The sequence below is a fragment of the Megalops cyprinoides genome, chromosome 16 (genome assembly GCF_013368585.1).
Source record: "Megalops cyprinoides isolate fMegCyp1 chromosome 16, fMegCyp1.pri, whole genome shotgun sequence".
In the NCBI taxonomy this organism is placed as follows: domain Eukaryota; kingdom Metazoa; phylum Chordata; class Actinopteri; order Elopiformes; family Megalopidae; genus Megalops; species Megalops cyprinoides.
In genome coordinates, this window is record NC_050598.1 from 15674373 (window position 1) to 15691691 (window position 17319).

General features: G+C 41.5%; 1 protein-coding gene across 1 annotated transcript in view; it reads left to right on the plus strand.

The window, feature by feature from the left end:
* Nucleotides 1-17319, plus strand: part of LOC118790796 (teneurin-1-like) — a 183381-nt gene that overhangs the window by 143041 nt on the left and 23021 nt on the right. Inside the window, exons 19-22 of the mRNA XM_036547853.1 lie at nt 2710-2853; nt 3326-3575; nt 5196-5216; nt 6931-7163. Of these exons, the coding sequence (XP_036403746.1) occupies nt 2710-2853; nt 3326-3575; nt 5196-5216; nt 6931-7163 (648 nt within the window). The remainder of the gene's footprint in view (nt 1-2709; nt 2854-3325; nt 3576-5195; nt 5217-6930; nt 7164-17319) is intronic.

The following is a 17319-nucleotide window of genomic DNA, read 5'->3' on the forward strand; positions in this document are numbered from 1 at the left end:
ATGATTTTATAGCTGTGAATTGGCTTCAGACTGATAATTATGTTGTCAGGATATCAGAATGACACCCACATCTCAAGGCACCGTTTTTGTTGCAGCGTGTGATAGAACTTAACAGGCAATTTAGGCTGTCAGTTGAATTGGACAAATTTATTCATCAATCTCTACATGCTGTATCAATTGTGGAAACTTCATCTGCACTTGTAATGTGCTTTAATTTTGTTTGGACCTGAACTGAGTAAATAAGGCATGAGAGGGCATGAGTCATTGCTACTCTTGTCAAAGCTTAATTTGTTGTTAAGTTTGAGGCAGAATCATACAGTACTTCATCTTACTTCATTTGTGTTTCATTTGTGTAATGTAAATTCTAATTGTCATACAGATGGATAGACAGGCAATCACAGACAGACAGACATATCAGTGTAGATGTCTGTAACAAGATGTCATAACATGTATATTTAGAATCTGAATCAGAGTAGATGCATACACACACACACACACACACACACACACACACACACAAAACGCCATCTTTTGTTTCTGAGCTAAATTAAAACTGCAGGGGGTAGACAACATTATGGAAACACCACGCAATATATGAATATTCATTAATAAAGAGTTGGACTGCCCTTTGCTGTCAGAATAGCTTCAGTCTTTTTCAAAATGCAGTTAAATAAGCTTTGAGTTGTTTCTAATGGGATATTGGACCATTTCTCAAAAAGACAGTTCTTTGAGAGATGAAGGAGATGGAAATCTACTCTGAACTCTATGTTCCAGAGGTTCCCATATTTATTCAGTGATGTTTGGATCTTGTGACTGGGTAAGCAATGAACAGTGTTTGAATTTATCCTGGTGTTCATGACCCCCCTCCTTTGAATCCATGTATCAATGTGTACGTTATTGTCTTGGAATATGTGAACATCTTGAGAAAACAATATTTGCACCATAGGGTGCACCTGATCACCAGAAATGGCTTTGAATTTCTTGGCTGTAATTCTGCCATGCAGAGTAATAACCGAACCCAATGACTCCCAAGAGATGACTGCCCATACCATAAGATATCCACCACCATGTTTAACAGTTGGAAACAGGTAATGTGGGCTGAAAGCTTCCCTTGGCTTTCTTCAAAAATAAACCAGTCCAGATATAGGAAAAAAAGAGTAATAAATGAACCATCAGACTGTAATACTTTCCACTGCTCAAATATCCAGGTTTTGTGCTCATTATACCAGGTTATGGATTGTTGTGCATTTGCCTTGGTTAAAAGCTGTTTCTGAATGGGAGTCCTACCATCAATATCAGCTTTGTGAAGCTCACTACATTCACTGTTTGTTGCGAATGGGTCACAGTCATTTTTGCAGCCTGTTAATTATTCATCTATCCCCGTTGGTGAGCTTCAACTTGCAATCACTGTTCTTGCCCGATGATGTTTTCCCTCATTTGGTATTTGGATTTTCGACATTGTTCCCTTTGATACTTTCAATACCTTTGCCATTTCTGTGACTGATGCTCCTACAATTCAGGCACCAACTATCTGACCTCTTTCAGATCACTTATGCTGCATTATAAACTCAGAAATTTAAGTATTGATTTAAAAAGGCTTCTGTAGCAGAATCTTATTAGTAATTAGTATTGACATTATTATGAAACACATGTGAAGACTCCTTTTTAATTACAATTTAGTTTCTTCAAAATCCTTTTTCATTTGGCATTTCCATTATTTTGTCTGCCACTTGTAAAAGCCTGATCCATCATGGTGACAGCAGTTCGAGCCCTTGGTCGAACCCGGGGTGTGTTTATGGTTTATGTAATCCCTTACCCATGGGAGACCAGTACCAGCTCAATACATAATGATATCAGTGATGCATGGACAGAGACAGGTTAAGCCTGATACCCCTTCGCCAACACAAACACACGTACTCACACACATGTTCATGCACAGACAAATATACACACATAAAGAAATCCACCACACAACATACACATGGACTTCCACAATGTCTAAACACAGTCATGCCGCACTCGGTGTGCCAAAACAGATCCAAAACTGGTTTATGTCTCACCTAATATGAGCACTGAACTGTGGATTTTTTTATGTTCTTATCATTGCAAAGGCCCATTGCAGTTTTTTCCTCCTGCTATTGAATACAGCGTTCCCTCATTATAAAGCTGTCGCAGGAACTGTGCTAAAGAGCTCTTTGGGTATAAAAATAGCCTAGGCAGGTTTATAATTGCCAAAGTGGAGAACCAATCTTACCTTGTGAAGTCATACTGTACTATGTTATAGGAGACTGTATTATTGCAGAGAATGCATTTTTAAGATGTATTATTTCAATGACATATAATACTGGATTAGGATTTATTTTTGCTCAGCAGACAATGTCTGTTAGGTTCCCAGTTTATCTTTTTATACAACCTGGGATTTGAACTATCAGCTTCCTGATGTCAACCCTGGCTCCCAAGCAGTCATGCACATTGCAGCTTATGTGAAAAGATAGGACTGGATAGGAAGCTCCTTCTTTTCATATCCTTAAATATTATTCACAGTTTGCAATAAAATGACTTTAAAATGCATTTTGTGCTGTTGACATTTTGAAAACCAAGAGAAGAAGTGGACTTGTAAAGTGACTGGGTATGTCTAGTGACTGCTGGTTACAAGAGTGCTTGTTTCTGGAAAGTCCCAGTACTGTGTTTTGGATCATAATGTTTCAGTGTCTGTGGGCTACGAGTATGAATCCTGCCCTGATTTCATCATATGGGAGAAGAGGACTGCGCTGCTGCAGGGGTTTGAGATGACTGGATCCAACCTGGGAGGGTGGTCCCTAGATAAACACCACACCCTCAACCTGCAGAGTGGTAAGGAGCCTCGTCTATCCTTTTACCTACAATGGCCAAAATGAGGAATTATCACTAAAGCTCCTAGCATGTCCCACTGCCTGTGTCCAGTCCTTTCCATGAATCTCGCCAATGTTCATGGAGTTCATCCTAAGCAGTGAAGCAATGGCATTATTGTCAAGAATGCCTGGCTGTGGCTGAGAGAAGTCTAATATAATATGGTTATTTTGACAAGGAGCACTTTGTATTCTGTTCCTTTTAAGTTGGTATTACCACCTAGCATGAGAGTGCTGATGGCTTTCTTATATGCATGTTTTTTGTTGTTTCTTCTTTAAATTACTATGTCAGGAAACAATGACATTCAACTGACAAAAAAAAGAATAAAAGACAATGGAGCACTGATTGAGGATGGTAAAATGTGTAAGCAGTGAGTCATTCTCAAGCAGGTGTGTCTTAATTACCCTCCCTTCCTGTGGCATTCTTTCATTGGCAGGAATTCTGCACAAAGGGAACGGGGAGAATGTGTTCATATCCCAGCAGCCCCCTGTCATCACCACGGTCATGGGCAACGGCTACTACCGCACCATTCCCTGCCCTAGCTGCAATGGTCCTGCCTTAGACAGCAAGCTCTTCGCCCCCGTCGCTGTGGCTTGTGGCTCTGACGGCAGTGTATACGTTGGGGACTTCAACTTTGTGCGGCGGATCCTTCCGAACGGCTACACCATCAGCATCCTGGAGCTCAGGTGAAGCCGCTCAATGGCACTCTGCTCTAAAAATAATTATCGCACCTGCTACTCAGTCCTTGTCCCGGGAGGCCATGGTGTCTGCAGGCTGTTGTTCCAGTCAAGCACCTCCTAACTGCCCACCCCATTCCACGAAAATCATTGTCTTGATTGAACCAATTTAGGTTTACTCTCGAATTCTGCGTTCTGAGTTCTGAGAGTGTTCAAAAAAAGTTTGAGAATCGTCTCCAAGGGCTGTAGTTAAGCAGCTCTGATTTAGAGAATTATTGGCAAGTATTTCTCGTGTTTTTGAGTGTTCCTCTGGACTTGCTTCCATTGATATGTTGTGCTCCACTCTTTCTCCAGTATATTAATAGTATTCTACATTGATTCAATTTAAATTGCAAAGGAATAATGAAAATAACTATAGAATTCTCATAATTACAAACTGCACATTTTTCATGCTATATATCCCCAGTGTATACCCCATGATTTATGGTCACTTGCCATTTATGCCATTTATGGCCTATATTTATTATCACTTTGCAAACAAACCGAATATAACATACCAGTATGTATGTGTATACTGATTTATATAGGTTGATGTAGTTCCATTCCAATCAATATAAACATGACAAAATTGCATTTTACCTACTTTACCTCACACAGTTACAGTGCAGTTATGTCCTCAACTTAACAACTGACCCAGTTCCTCAGTACAAATCATGCCACTGGCGTGTGTTTTTATTGAACTCATTTGTCATTTTTTAAAAAAAATATTTTGTTTACACAAGTAATAATTTCAAAATGAGTAAATACTAATATTAGAATTTACTGCAACTTTTTCATGAAACAGTAAATTACCAAGGTTTTAGCATGTTTATTTCAGTGATTGTGACTGAAAGAATAGATTAACCAGTCAGGTTGAGACTGAGGTTTTTCATTGATCTAAAGAAATTCTCAACGGTCTTGTTTCTTTTTTTCATTTCCCCTGGCTTGGTTGCTTCAAGGTTGAAAGGTACGGGGAAAGAAAGAAAAGACTCAGACTCAGACTTGATGTGGAGTTAAGATGATGGAGTTAACAGCTGGTTAGCTTGTGGCTCGTGGTCTGTGCGAGGAAGTGCTATTAACTGCTAATTATAGTGCGTGCCAAAGTCCCAGTTTGAGGCTCTCATGCGAGTCCCTCCAGGCTTCAGGAGAAGCCACTTACCTGGAACCCTCGAGCGCCATCACCGAGCTCTCCCGGATTCTTCAGGAGTCAGCCTCTCACTTTGCTAGGCTTACTGCACCGCGTCTCCATGTCTTCCTTTGGGGACAGCATAGACAGATTTCCTCTGAGAGCACAACAGATCTCCCACTTTCTAACTCTGTAACTCCAGGGAAAAAAAAAAACTGTTCACCTGGGATATGTACAAGTAACCAAAAGCTGTGCAGGGCCCCGTTTCCCAACATTTCCTACTTTAAACTGAATAATCAGAGAAAATGGTTCTCATATATTGAACTGAGAAGATTCACATAAGAGCAAAAATAATGTGCTCATGCTGTATAATGAAGAGTCCATTTTTATTGGAGTCAAACTAATTTTGCATTTTTTTAACCCCCCCCCCCCCAACTCCCTTGCCCTGACAATGACGGCACCAGGAACCGCGACATAAGACACAGGTATGTTTTAAATGGCAAAAAAACTTGCCAATTTTGCTTTGTAGTCCATTCTACTGCTGCATTTGCCAATAAATTAGTGCAGTTGGATACATTTACAGTAACCAGCCTCCTGTTCACACTGCAGACTGCTGAGGAAAGATTCTCATTCTGTTATGGGGGTAGGATTAAGAGTGGAGAGGGCAGCCAGTCAATATCAAGGTTTATTGACCTGGACTTGAATGTGGGGAGGATTAAGGATGATGCAGACTTTCTGAAGAAATGCCAGGGGGTCTTTAATACCAATCTGATGTCATGGACAAGGGCTGGCTTTCATGTGTAGTTAGAGGGGGAATATCCTGTGGTGAGGGGTAGAGGGGCATTGTACCACCAAAGACTCCTGGAGGGAGACTTGGGATTCTAACAGGTAAAATCTGCCTCCAAAACAGATACTATATGTGGTTAATATGGTTCATTACAGGCCCAGTTCCTTAATCACTGAACCACATTACCATTGTCACCACAGTGTTCACCACCAATATATTTCATTTTGAATGGGAGATGCTCAGCATATTGGTTTGTTTGTTTGGCTCAGTTGCTTTCCTGGTATGACTGTGAGCACCAGCAGGTGAACTTGAGATATCAAAAAATACAGAGAATACATTTGTATTGCATCCATTTCCATTTAAGTTTAAAGACAGGTGGTGCGTTCTTTGCCAATGGTATTTTTACTGTCAGTTTTACAGGGCACTGTCACAAGCTTGCCAATGCTGTCTGAGCTGTCAAAGAAATGTACCTGGAGTATACAGTCTGATAAATGCAAGGAAATACAACTGAGGCGTTAGGCCGGAAAGTATCAGGCAGTTGCAAGAGCAGGAATTAGCGACAGGTCTGGTGTGAAAAGGATGCGCGGTTCTCCTTCATGGGAGCAATCATCTCTGAGGTGCACAGAGGCCCACAGGCTGGTCTCTCTGAGCTTTGATAAAGGCTGAGAGAAAACTGGGTCTTTGCCTTTGAAATGTTTTCCCTGTCCCATTTCTCTTTTCCTCACTACAGATGTTTTGTCCATTTGGAGCTGTTAATGTATTCCTGCCAAGTAAAACAAACTAATAATTTATCATTGTGGAGCTTTCATAAGCTCTTTGCTCTAGTTTGTCTGAAGCCAAATATACCATTGTGCATTTTTGAAAACAATGCCTAACAATAAATGCTGGATGGACGAAGTGGGATTGGTCTCCACATAGTAATCATCTTTGGGGGCTCTGTTGTTTTGCTTTTAATTTTTGATATTACAGCCAGCATTCCCTCAGACTCAAAATTTTTTTCAATCAAACTTGTGTGATGAATATGCTTTTTCTGTGGTAGTTTGCCAGAGGCTCTGTCATAATTTTGAATCGATAGTAAATGACCAGGTGTTACATGTTCAATCACAGTAGTTTTTGGTAGGTGTGTTGGATAGATAGCACATGCCATTTCTTTAATACAGTTCAAGTGCCTCGCTCAACACTATGACGAAGTTGATTCTACCAAAATTCAAATCTCCATGCTTTTAGTTACTAGACCAAAAGCTATTACATTCTGTTGGTCTTTCTATAGTTAAAAATGCCAAAGAGTCTTAGAACTCAGAGAGATGTGTGCTGGGATGGGTGTAAATGTACTCATGTCTTCATCCATACAGGATGATGAGCACTTACAAACGATACCCAATGGCTGACTCTGTAGCCCGCTTTGTTTTCAGCACCAGTCCGGCCCATAAGTACTACTTGGCAATGGACCCGATGAACAATGCTCTGTACCTGTCGGACACCAGCAGCCGGAAGGTCTACAGGCTGAGGACACTCACCGAGCCCAAAGACTTAGCCAAGAACATGGAGGTGGTGGCAGGGACTGGAGAGCAGTGCCTGCCCTTCGATCAAGGTCACTGTGGAGATGGTGGGAAGGCCTCTGAGGCCATGCTCAACAACCCTAGAGGTACAGTAAGCCCCCCCCCCCCCCCAGCCTTCACCAACCACCCCACAAATCCCTTTACAGCAGCACCCATGATTACCCAAATGCAGCTTAATTTTATTGCTTCTGTTGAAGGCCAGCTTTTAACATGTTCATCGCCTTTGGATACTCTCGTTGGGATGGCTGTGCAACACTGGGAACCTGATGATTACTTACTGTACTCTGCTGTCCGCTTGCCACTGCCCCCCTTTCCTGTACACGTACATATATGTTTCAGGATGCCTCCACTACTAGACTTCACCCCATGTCCAAGGTCAGTTGATGAATGATATTTCACTGGCAGATGGCCAACTGTAAGCAGGTCCCTTGGTTGGGGACCTAGATTAGTGGCTCAAGGTAAAACCTTTTAGTGCACCCTGGGTGTTCTGTCATCCAAATCCCTCAGAAACTCCTCATGTCCAACGCCCACCAGTGGGAAAGTAATCAATCTTGGAGACCGAAGTGCACGGATATCGCCCTTGCAGTTCCGGACACTGCGGCACTCTATAAGTTGGTAACATTGTAATGAGAAAAAAGGGGGTTTGGGAAGATAAATGAAAAGCTTATCTGTTACTTGCCAGATGCTTTGAAGACATTCATATTGTAGATGTCGATCCTCCTGTGAAAACAGTCGTCTCACTTCCCTCATTTGGTTCTGCGCCCAGCAAATACGGAACATCAAATTTGCCCTCTGTAACTGTTCCCGAAAAATGAATCAAATCAACTGCCACAGCATATGCTAGTTATTTTTGAATTTATTTGATTTTCAAACAGGCTATATAACATTGCTCTGCGCTGTGTTGCAGTGCAGTTTTCCTTTTGAAAATTCAAGGGTGCTGATATACAGCATCCCCAGTTGAAAATACTGTTGCTCAAAATTCTGTCCATGTCAAATCGCACACCACTGTGTGTCTCAGGATTAGTGAGGCCTTTGCATGCTTGCATTAGAATGAAAGACAACAGAATATTCTCAGTTGGTGCTAAATGTGTAATTAGAAGAAATATATTTTTTTCCAATCTCAAGGTTGTTGTTTTTTTTCCGGAGTCAATTAACAAAATTCTAATTACTAAGGAGAGAAAAAATCCTATCATTCTATTCTTGTCGATCCCAATGCATTACGAGAAAAGCTTTGTGTGCCTCAGACTTCTGTCTGTTGGAAGTCCCTACTGCTGGCTAATGTTCAGGCTTCGTCCATAGAGCATACCGCATGTGTACTGTCCTCAAATCACTCTCTCTTTGAAGTTCAAAGGAACTGTTTCCTTTTTTATTATTTGGGGGGGTAGGGGGGTGGTGGTGATGAGAATTCTTGTGCACCATCCATCTACAGTTAATGTGTAAAGAAGCTAAATGAGGCCCGGAACAATGCGCAAATAACTGAAGCTGGGATTTATCAGTGTGCTGGATTCGGTCGAGGCAGATTTCTGATTCTGGTGCCAGGAGCTCTTAGTGTTTGTTATGTTAGGGCTCCCCTTATCTACTGCGGAACTGGACTGGAATCAGCTTAGCGCCCGCCACATAGGGCTGCTGTCCGCCGCGCCGACAATGTCAGCGTCCCATGGCCCCCGAGGTGGCAGACTAATGCCCTTATCGGGGGAAGGCACACAGCCGCCGCGTCAGCCTTTTCTGCATAGGGTCTCGGTTTTTTTCCCAGAGCCCCTCTCACTGGCTCATACCGTTACAGCGGACATGACAGATGTGACGGGTTCTTGAAGTTGTATGCTTAAAGAAAGCCAGGGTCATCACAGGACATAAGTAAAGTGCAGGGGGGCGGAGCATGGGTGTTACAAATGTACAAAGGCATCTCAAGTGAGTCATAAAGAAATTAAATCCCAAAGATAGACCCTTCACTTAGACTTCACTCTTCCATTAGACTTCTTTTGCATTTCAGACACACATCAAAAGAAACAGTAGAGGGCCAGCCCGTTATGGGCAGAATTTCTGGCATTTGCCCCCGGATGTAAACAAAATGCTACTGTACTGGACATTTTTGCATCAGGGACATGAAAGGGAATGTTCTACATTGCCCTCAGTATGTGCTTGCTCTACCATCGGCCTCCGTTAATGTAGATGCTGTGTTTATCCTCTCTCTCGTCTCATTGTACTGTAGTCTCAATATAACCCTGGAACTATTTATAATGGCCTCCTGAACACCAGTGCTTCAACCACATTTAATCACTGTCACCTCTGTAGAGGTTGAGCTTATCTTCGTTTTCTCCCTGGTTGCCTCTGTGTTACATTTTATGGACTTTGCTTATTTTCAAAGGCTACATATGTAGACAATGAGATTGTTTTGGCACCTTTCACCTCTGTTCCATCAACTTATGTTATATATTTTGTATATACTGTGCTGTGCATGTCTCTTCATGTAGTTTACCTTCTGCTGCCAGGGTTTACTGTTATCAGTTTTTATACAAGCCACATAGATATGTTTTGTGCTGTGGTTTTTGATTCAAAGCTAATGATTCACTTGAGTGAATGTTTCATTTTAATGAACTTCTCAACTGACTTGGTAATGGAAAATAATTTATAATATCAAATGTGTAAAGATGTTGCATTGGTAGTTTGGATGGATGGATTTGGTAGTTTTGTAAATCCTTACTGACTGGAACAATGCTCTGTCCACTATCTCTCTGCCATTGTTAAAAAATAATATTCCATGTCAATATTCCATGCTTAGCATTGCATATATGTCATTGATCAGGAATTGAAATATATTGCTTTTTTGTCATTTTCATCCTTAAAAATGTCAAAACGTAAATGGCAGCAAAGTCATTTTGGCAGTATAACAGGCATAAGGCAATGGACAGGCATATGATGACAACCAAAGAAGCAATATGGTTGTTTTTATAACCTTTGACTCCTTTAAAATAGCTGAACTCGTAAGGCCAGGTAGGGTATGTTTATACAGCATCTCTCCTTGATTGCTGGAGAAGCAGCTGACAGTTTCATATGTGTGACCTTTTGCCCCCTAAAATCCTTCTTAAGGCTTAAATCAAAATGGAAAGAGCTGTTCCCAGGCAAGCTGCTGCAAAGATGTGTTTATGGGGTGTATACAGATATCACCTTTTTCTGAGTGGAGAGTATACTGTATGGGAAAATTGGAATTTTGCCTAAGAAGGTTAATGTGCAACAAATCCTTTTAATTCAAAATCATTGATACGGTTATACTTTAGAGAGGAGATTTCTACATAATGCACAGGACCGTTCCAAACCCATCTGAGAATTATTTCTGCTTCGGACATGTCAGACGACCCTGAATTCTGACCCCAGATCAGGATAAGTGAAATTGATTCCTTTATATGTGGCTCCTATTACACAGCCTAATGATAATTCAAGCAGTCAGTCAATGAAGCACCATGGCAGGCTTTTAGACACCTTTCCATCATTGCCACACCCACCATGCCACTATGTGTCTGTTACTGATACAGATTGACACAGGAGGGTTTGAGGAATGCAGGCACAGCTCTTTCTGAAACCATCCTCCTTTCCTGCTTCATTTTATTTGCCTGAGTAGTTTAGATTTTATTGATAGATTTTCTAATCTGTTTCACCTAAATCCATCTATACATTCTGTAACATCTAAGACTAGTGTTTCCAGAACAGGCAGTCAGTTTCCCCTTTATTTTTCTCTTTCAAAGCAAAAACCCTCTATTTTAACCTTTGTTTTTATTATGTATTTATTTATTAATTATTTAAGTGTTTTATGTGTTTTCAGGTGCCTAGTAAGATTATTGATGAACAGACTTGCAGAACAAAAGTAGTGTAGTAAACCTCTCTTGTCCCCCAAATGCACACCGTGAGAATCTGAAAAGAGGTCATTTCCTAGAGGACAAATTTTGAGCCGCCGTTTCACAGACGGGAAAGCCATCACAAATCCAGAGGAGTCACAGAGAGCTCCGAGTTATCGTCATCTGTTAAAAGGTGACAGCCGTTGTTCACATTTTGAGGACTTAATCCAGGGACCTTTTTAGGACGGGAAGCCGTGTCAATTAGTGCCGCGTTAAGCGGAGCGCTTTGATGTGTGCACTGGGGAGGCCCGGCGGGGGCGCATCACGGGCCTGGCCGAGGCCAGGCAGCTACGGCCGGGATCCAGGGAGCCGTCTCCACCACCGAGGAGGAATACATTAAGGTTTATTGCATTGTTTCCAGGTAATCACCTCTGCCGACACTCATCCGGCATCCGGTGGGGGGGGGGGCTCCGAGGGGAACGGGGCTGGGATGGGAGGATGAGTACAGCCATGATGACAGGGTTCCTCTGACCCCCATCTGAATACCCTCTCTGTCTCCCGGTTTCCTCCCCCCACCCTCCCCCCTTCTCCCCCCCCCCCCCCTTTGATGGCTGACATTTCATAACAGAAAAGATTAGGAAGACTTTTTCCCTGAGCCAGGTGTCATGTGTGAGGAGGAGTGAGTGTATCTCGGCACACAAATGAAGGGCCTCCTCAGGTGGAGAGGCAGCCGCGGGAGACACCAGAGGAGCCTGCAGAACTCACTCATTTTTCCCAGGCAGCACTTTACGCATTTAATGTCTTGTTAGCACCTGTCCGGACTTTGATAAATGAAACATTTTATTTCTGCTTTTGTTCTCCTGCCATGAAAAAAGCCCTTTTAGATTGCAAAAAGATCCCGTAGTCCCTAGCCTCCTGGGGAAGTCGAAACAGATTAAAAAATGCTTCTTTCTTGTGTGGAACGATGTTAATATGATAATGAGGGTATATGATTGCAGGGAGAGCTATTGTATTGAGGTTTTAGGCCACTGAGGTGTGTCTGAGTTGTGACTGTTTCACTTTCACCAGACTTCCTGGCTCTTTGGAATGATCAATAGAAGGCATCATTGCCATCATGTCAGCGTAACTGAATGTGAAAGATCTACAGTATATCAGTATATTTGTAATCAATCCAGGTTATTACAGAGAAATTCTTAATGCATTCCCTTTAACTATATGATTCAGCAAATGTGGAAATTATATGCTAATTGTCCTCTACACTCCCTTAATTTTCCTCTTTCAATTTGCTTCTGTTTTTTTTTTCTTTTTTTTTAACTGACTAGCCTTTGGAACCATCCAAAAGAAGTAATTCACCATTGACTAATTAGTCTTTTCTTACTAGTATGCATATTTTAACATTGAATCCACACTGCTTTTGCTTCTGCTCTGAAGCTTTTGTTAAATGTCATGAAGGTTTTAGTGATATTTTACTGTTTAACCTCCATTTTGCAGATCCAACCACATCTATGGCTTTTAAAGTTTCACTAATCGCCCAGTGTATGATTCAGACAGCCTTAAGTTTCAGCCAGTTTCAGCAAAAAAGTCTACAGTTTTTTTCTTCAGCATGAAATTGAAATAATCACAGGACTCGTTTTGACAATTTCATGTCATTTTCTCTGTCACATAGAATCATGAGACAATATGAGAGTGTATTCAAGTTAGTCTAGATTATCTTGTCTTTATTGTCAAGATTATGCTGGATAGGAAACAAATCTTTAGTTGTTGATGGCCTGTACCCCGGTGTGTTTAATTATTATTTATTATTTATGTTAAATTTGTTACTTAAAGTTAAGGACAGAGCGCCACAGAGAATGAATCTGGAACCAAGTGGTATCTCATGACATTCATCATTCTGGAGTTACCTGCCAGCCTCACTTTAAAGAGCTTGCATGCAGTAAGTGGCAGGAGCAGCCAACGTAAAGAAATGCTGCTCCAAGATCATCCACTCACATGCTAATCAGCAGCCTGCGGAGAACTGCTCAGGGAAGCCCTCGGAACAGCCACGAGAGGAGCGGTTCAGGAGAGGGCGCCAAGCCTGTGCTCTTTGACCAAGTGCCTGTGTAAATGGGAATCTCTGTGGGGCAGATGTACCGGAGCCGGGTAAGGACATGGCTCAGGGTCAAGCAAAGAGCGGGAAGAACATGGGGGGGGGGGGGGGGGGGGGCTTCGAGTCCGCAGCAGGTATATTCATCATTTCAATTTCTGTCCGTCCCTGGGGGGCCTCCAACACACAATGAATTCCCACCTGATGTTTTTGGTAATAGAATGTGACAGCTGGTACTTAAATATAGCTTTGTTTGTCCACTCCATTAAGTTAACTAGGTTGGCACGCTTCACCGTGGTAGCACGAACATATTGTCCATTTATGCATTTCTGAGGAGCAGGCAGAGAAGGGGCGGGCAGGGGAGGGCTGGTACTGACCGGGGAGGATGGCTGTTTATAGTAGAGAGACCATCTCTGAGGTGCATCAAGTGAGTAGCCTGCTCAGTTATGTGCCGTTTCTGCTAGAGGAGAGCAGAATATAGAGCAAATCACGCAGTTTGAATTGAGCATTGATCATTGCTCTGACAATGGACAAGGCTTTTCTCTGAACTTTCATTGGCTGATCTCTCTGTAGACAAATCAGGTGACATTGTGACAGCGTGCATGTTATCAGCTGCGCCGGTGTGCAGACACTGTGCTTTGCTTCTATTTATGGAAACAAAACCATGCTTCTTTTCTCTCTTTTCCCTTTTCTGTTCATAAATAGTGTAGATTAGGACAGTGGATACCCTACAACTTCTTCATATTTATCTCTCCTCTGCTTTCTAAATTAAGGGTCTAGCTCTGATATGTGTGAAGATATCAAAATTTGGAAATCATTTAGTCAGCCAGCTGTCTGGGCTCTCAGCAATTATGAGCCAGCAGTTATAAGCAGAGGAAAATGTTGTCCCTGTTTTACAGCTAATGCAGCTAGCCTTTTAGCTGTATTAGATGTGTTCTTGTTTTTAACTGCAGGATTACTAACCAAACTGGTTAGCTTGTTAGCGAGCTTCTTGCTAGTGATGGGGATTGGAAACTGCTTGCATATGGAAAGGCTGGTCTGAGCGCTGTGGTGTCATGTATGAGTTTGAAGTGGGGTTTGGTTATTATTGTTTTTCTGTTCTTCGGCAGTTGGGATAAACTGCCGTGAGTAGTTTTCACCCGCTGAGAGAATTAAACAGCAGGAATGCAAGATCTGCATTCATGTAATATCCGTGACATATTCACTGTATTTAAGAACTCTTTAAAAACAGAGCTGTGCTAAATTACTTTGATTTCATGCTGAACTCTGAGAATGTTTACCCAGGACTGGATTAAGTACTATATAGATGACAGGTCACATAAAACGGCATTATGAAAACATGGAAACCTCACCTTGCCTCTAACTGTTGACGAGCTCATTCCTCCTCCCCAATAAACATTTATTATTTAGTGTTCAAACTAGCAGAAACTTTACCTCAGGCTAAAGAGATCAGAGCGCAAGTACTCACAACACTTCAAACGGACTGCAGCAGAGTTGAACCATCCAGCAGAAACACACCACATCCTGAATATGCAATATTTACATTCATCCTGTGACTCCTTGCTTGCGTCTTATCTTACTTGCTAGTTATCTCTCTAATCACCGTTTCTGGGCCTTGAACAGCTCTGCTGTTCACAAACTTGGAAGGTCAGCAGTCTCCTGGTGGAAGGAGAACAAATGTGCCTTCTGCACACAACTCAGATTTTTTTTTTGCTTGATCACAGCTGCTTTACTTTTGAAGTTTGTGTCCAAAATTGAATGTGCATCTGCTGTGAAATGTTTTAAATACTAATAATAAAATTACAGTTAATTATTATTGATATTCCAGTGCTGAAATAATTATGTCAGACAATGATGTTAGGCAGTGTAAGGACAGAGCAGACTTTCTTATCTGGCTCACTGAAATATTTCTCTGCATGGTAATTTTGTCTTTAAACAGCTACTTACTTCACATGGCTTGGTAGCCAAACTAAGGATGGATGGTATTCAGGAATATATCTTGAAAATGTAAATGCACCAAGGCAGAGTACATATACAAAACAAAGGAACAACATGCATTTATAAATGTGTTATGGCTACTGATTGATGTGTACCTAACCATTTTGAATTAGTATTTCCAAACTAAATGCAATGTTTGAACAGATTTTCACCCTGGTTATATAGTCTCCGAAGGTAGATATTTATGTGAAACTTAATATTCAAACTGTTGGATTTGACCTTCCTCATTTCTGTCAGTGTTTCAATGTATTACTTCATTTCCATTTCAGAGTGCTCATTACAGTTTGGCATTATGGTCCCAGAATGCATTGTGGGAGGTTTAAAAATTTGAGTTAAAGGGAGGAAACATAGGAAATGTAAAGATAATTGTATTAGCCAATGACACTGTAGAAGGTAATGCCTTTGAGAATGTATAGTGTTTAAATATGCTTAGCTGGCTAAACATGGACATTCTGGGAAGCTGAGAGTTTAGAGTACAGAAAAAAAAATCACTGCACCAGACACCAGTTTGCAGAGAAAATTCCATAATACAATGGAAAGACAATTTAGTAAATTAAGTTGAGCAAGAACATGTGGTTTATGAAGAACAAGAGCTTGTGGTTTGTGTGAAAAAAGATCATATGGTGCACATATCTGCAAATGAGGTGGGTGATGAGGGGATGAAACGGAGATCAGTTGCACTCTAAACACTGAGCCTTCAGGGGCTGTTCTGCTCTATAACTCCTGCTCTATAACTGACAGTGGCTCAGTGACACACATTTTGATGCAAAAAACAAACATAGCTAGTGGAGCTTCTGCTGAACCTAAACCTATTCTAAAGAAGCGAAACTTCTGGGTTATGGGAGCTATAATATGCATTCCGCCCCAGGCTATTTCAGAAAGCAAACTAATGCCCTTTATTTGGTATGCTCTACAAATCATAGAGCTCCACCCTTCCCCTCAAAAAAGTGAAAAGGCATAGACACAGTGCCTGAGTGTCTTTTCTTATTCTTCTTTAAGTCGAAATATTTACATAAAAACTTGGCCTCTGTCCATAGAAAAGAAAAATATATGCAGCCCACTACCTTGAACTGTAGGGTTTAATTTTAATGGTCCTTGTAGCACTTTGTGGGAAGACCATGAAATGTAAGTCAGTGTCAAATGTCAGGTCACCAAGGGAAAGCGTACCAGGAATCTCATGCTGTTTTGACATTTCCTATTTCCTACATATGCTGCAGGGCTACCTGTATGATCCTTTATTCGCCTGTTTATTTTCTTGTATTTTCATTAAAGTTAAACTACTGGGTAGAGCTGAAGTCACATTTACATCTTTGAAACCCATCCAGAGCTGCTCATTAACAGACACGTCTTCTTAACTTGAAATGGCAGTGTTGTCACTGCGGTTCCATTGTTATTTCAGACTGATTAGAGATTTTTGCTGCCTTCTTTTTTCTGGGTAGAAGAAAAGAGAAAGCAGGTTAACACTGAAATCCATCACATCTTTTGTTTAGGGTTTTTCTGCCTTCTGTGTGAAATATGAAGTACTTGCACTGAGTTTGTCTTTCAAAGTTGCAAACAATGCCGCACTAGTGGTTTGGTGCTTGATTACCTCTTGTGTACGCTCAGATATGTTAACAGTGTTGTATTGTTATGCTATAGGAGACAGTTTTTTTGTCACACATAAAGTATGAGAATGAAGGTGGCTGCTAAGGCTGTGTGTTTGTGGACAAAGACAGGCTTTCAGGGGATGGGGTAGGTATGTGGTTTAATCCATCCCTTCTGGCAGGATGATGAAATGGGTTGGAGGTTGTAGAAAGGACTCACCTGTCCTATGGAAGGATGCAGGGTTGCCCTGTCCTGCCATTTATTTCTCTCTGTACCGTCAGCTCACACAGATCATTAGCAGCACAGAAAAGGGTGGCGTCATTGAGATGGGCAAAGTCAAAGACAGTAGATGAGGTACACATTGATGTCTTTGGCTGTGAAGAGAAACCTTCACTCGGAAATTAACGAAGTTTTAATTAAATGCAAACAATGACATGTGATATGTTTGGTATGTCTGGTATCTTTAATAGTTGCTTATGTTATCACAGAGTACACACATGTTGAGCTGCTGTCATTTGCTATTAATTTCTTTGCCTGAAAAATGTTGGTAACTGCGGGTAACAGACAAGGTCCCTACACCCATGGTAATGAATATGTACCTGTCTAAGGCAGGTTAGGTGTGAATCACAAAGCAGGTCTCACCCTGAGGTGAATTAGTGTAATCCAACAATAATCTTTTGCTACGTCAGCTGCTACGCTCAGATCGACCACACAAGCCAAAAGGTGTTTAGCTCTTGGTACTGTGCC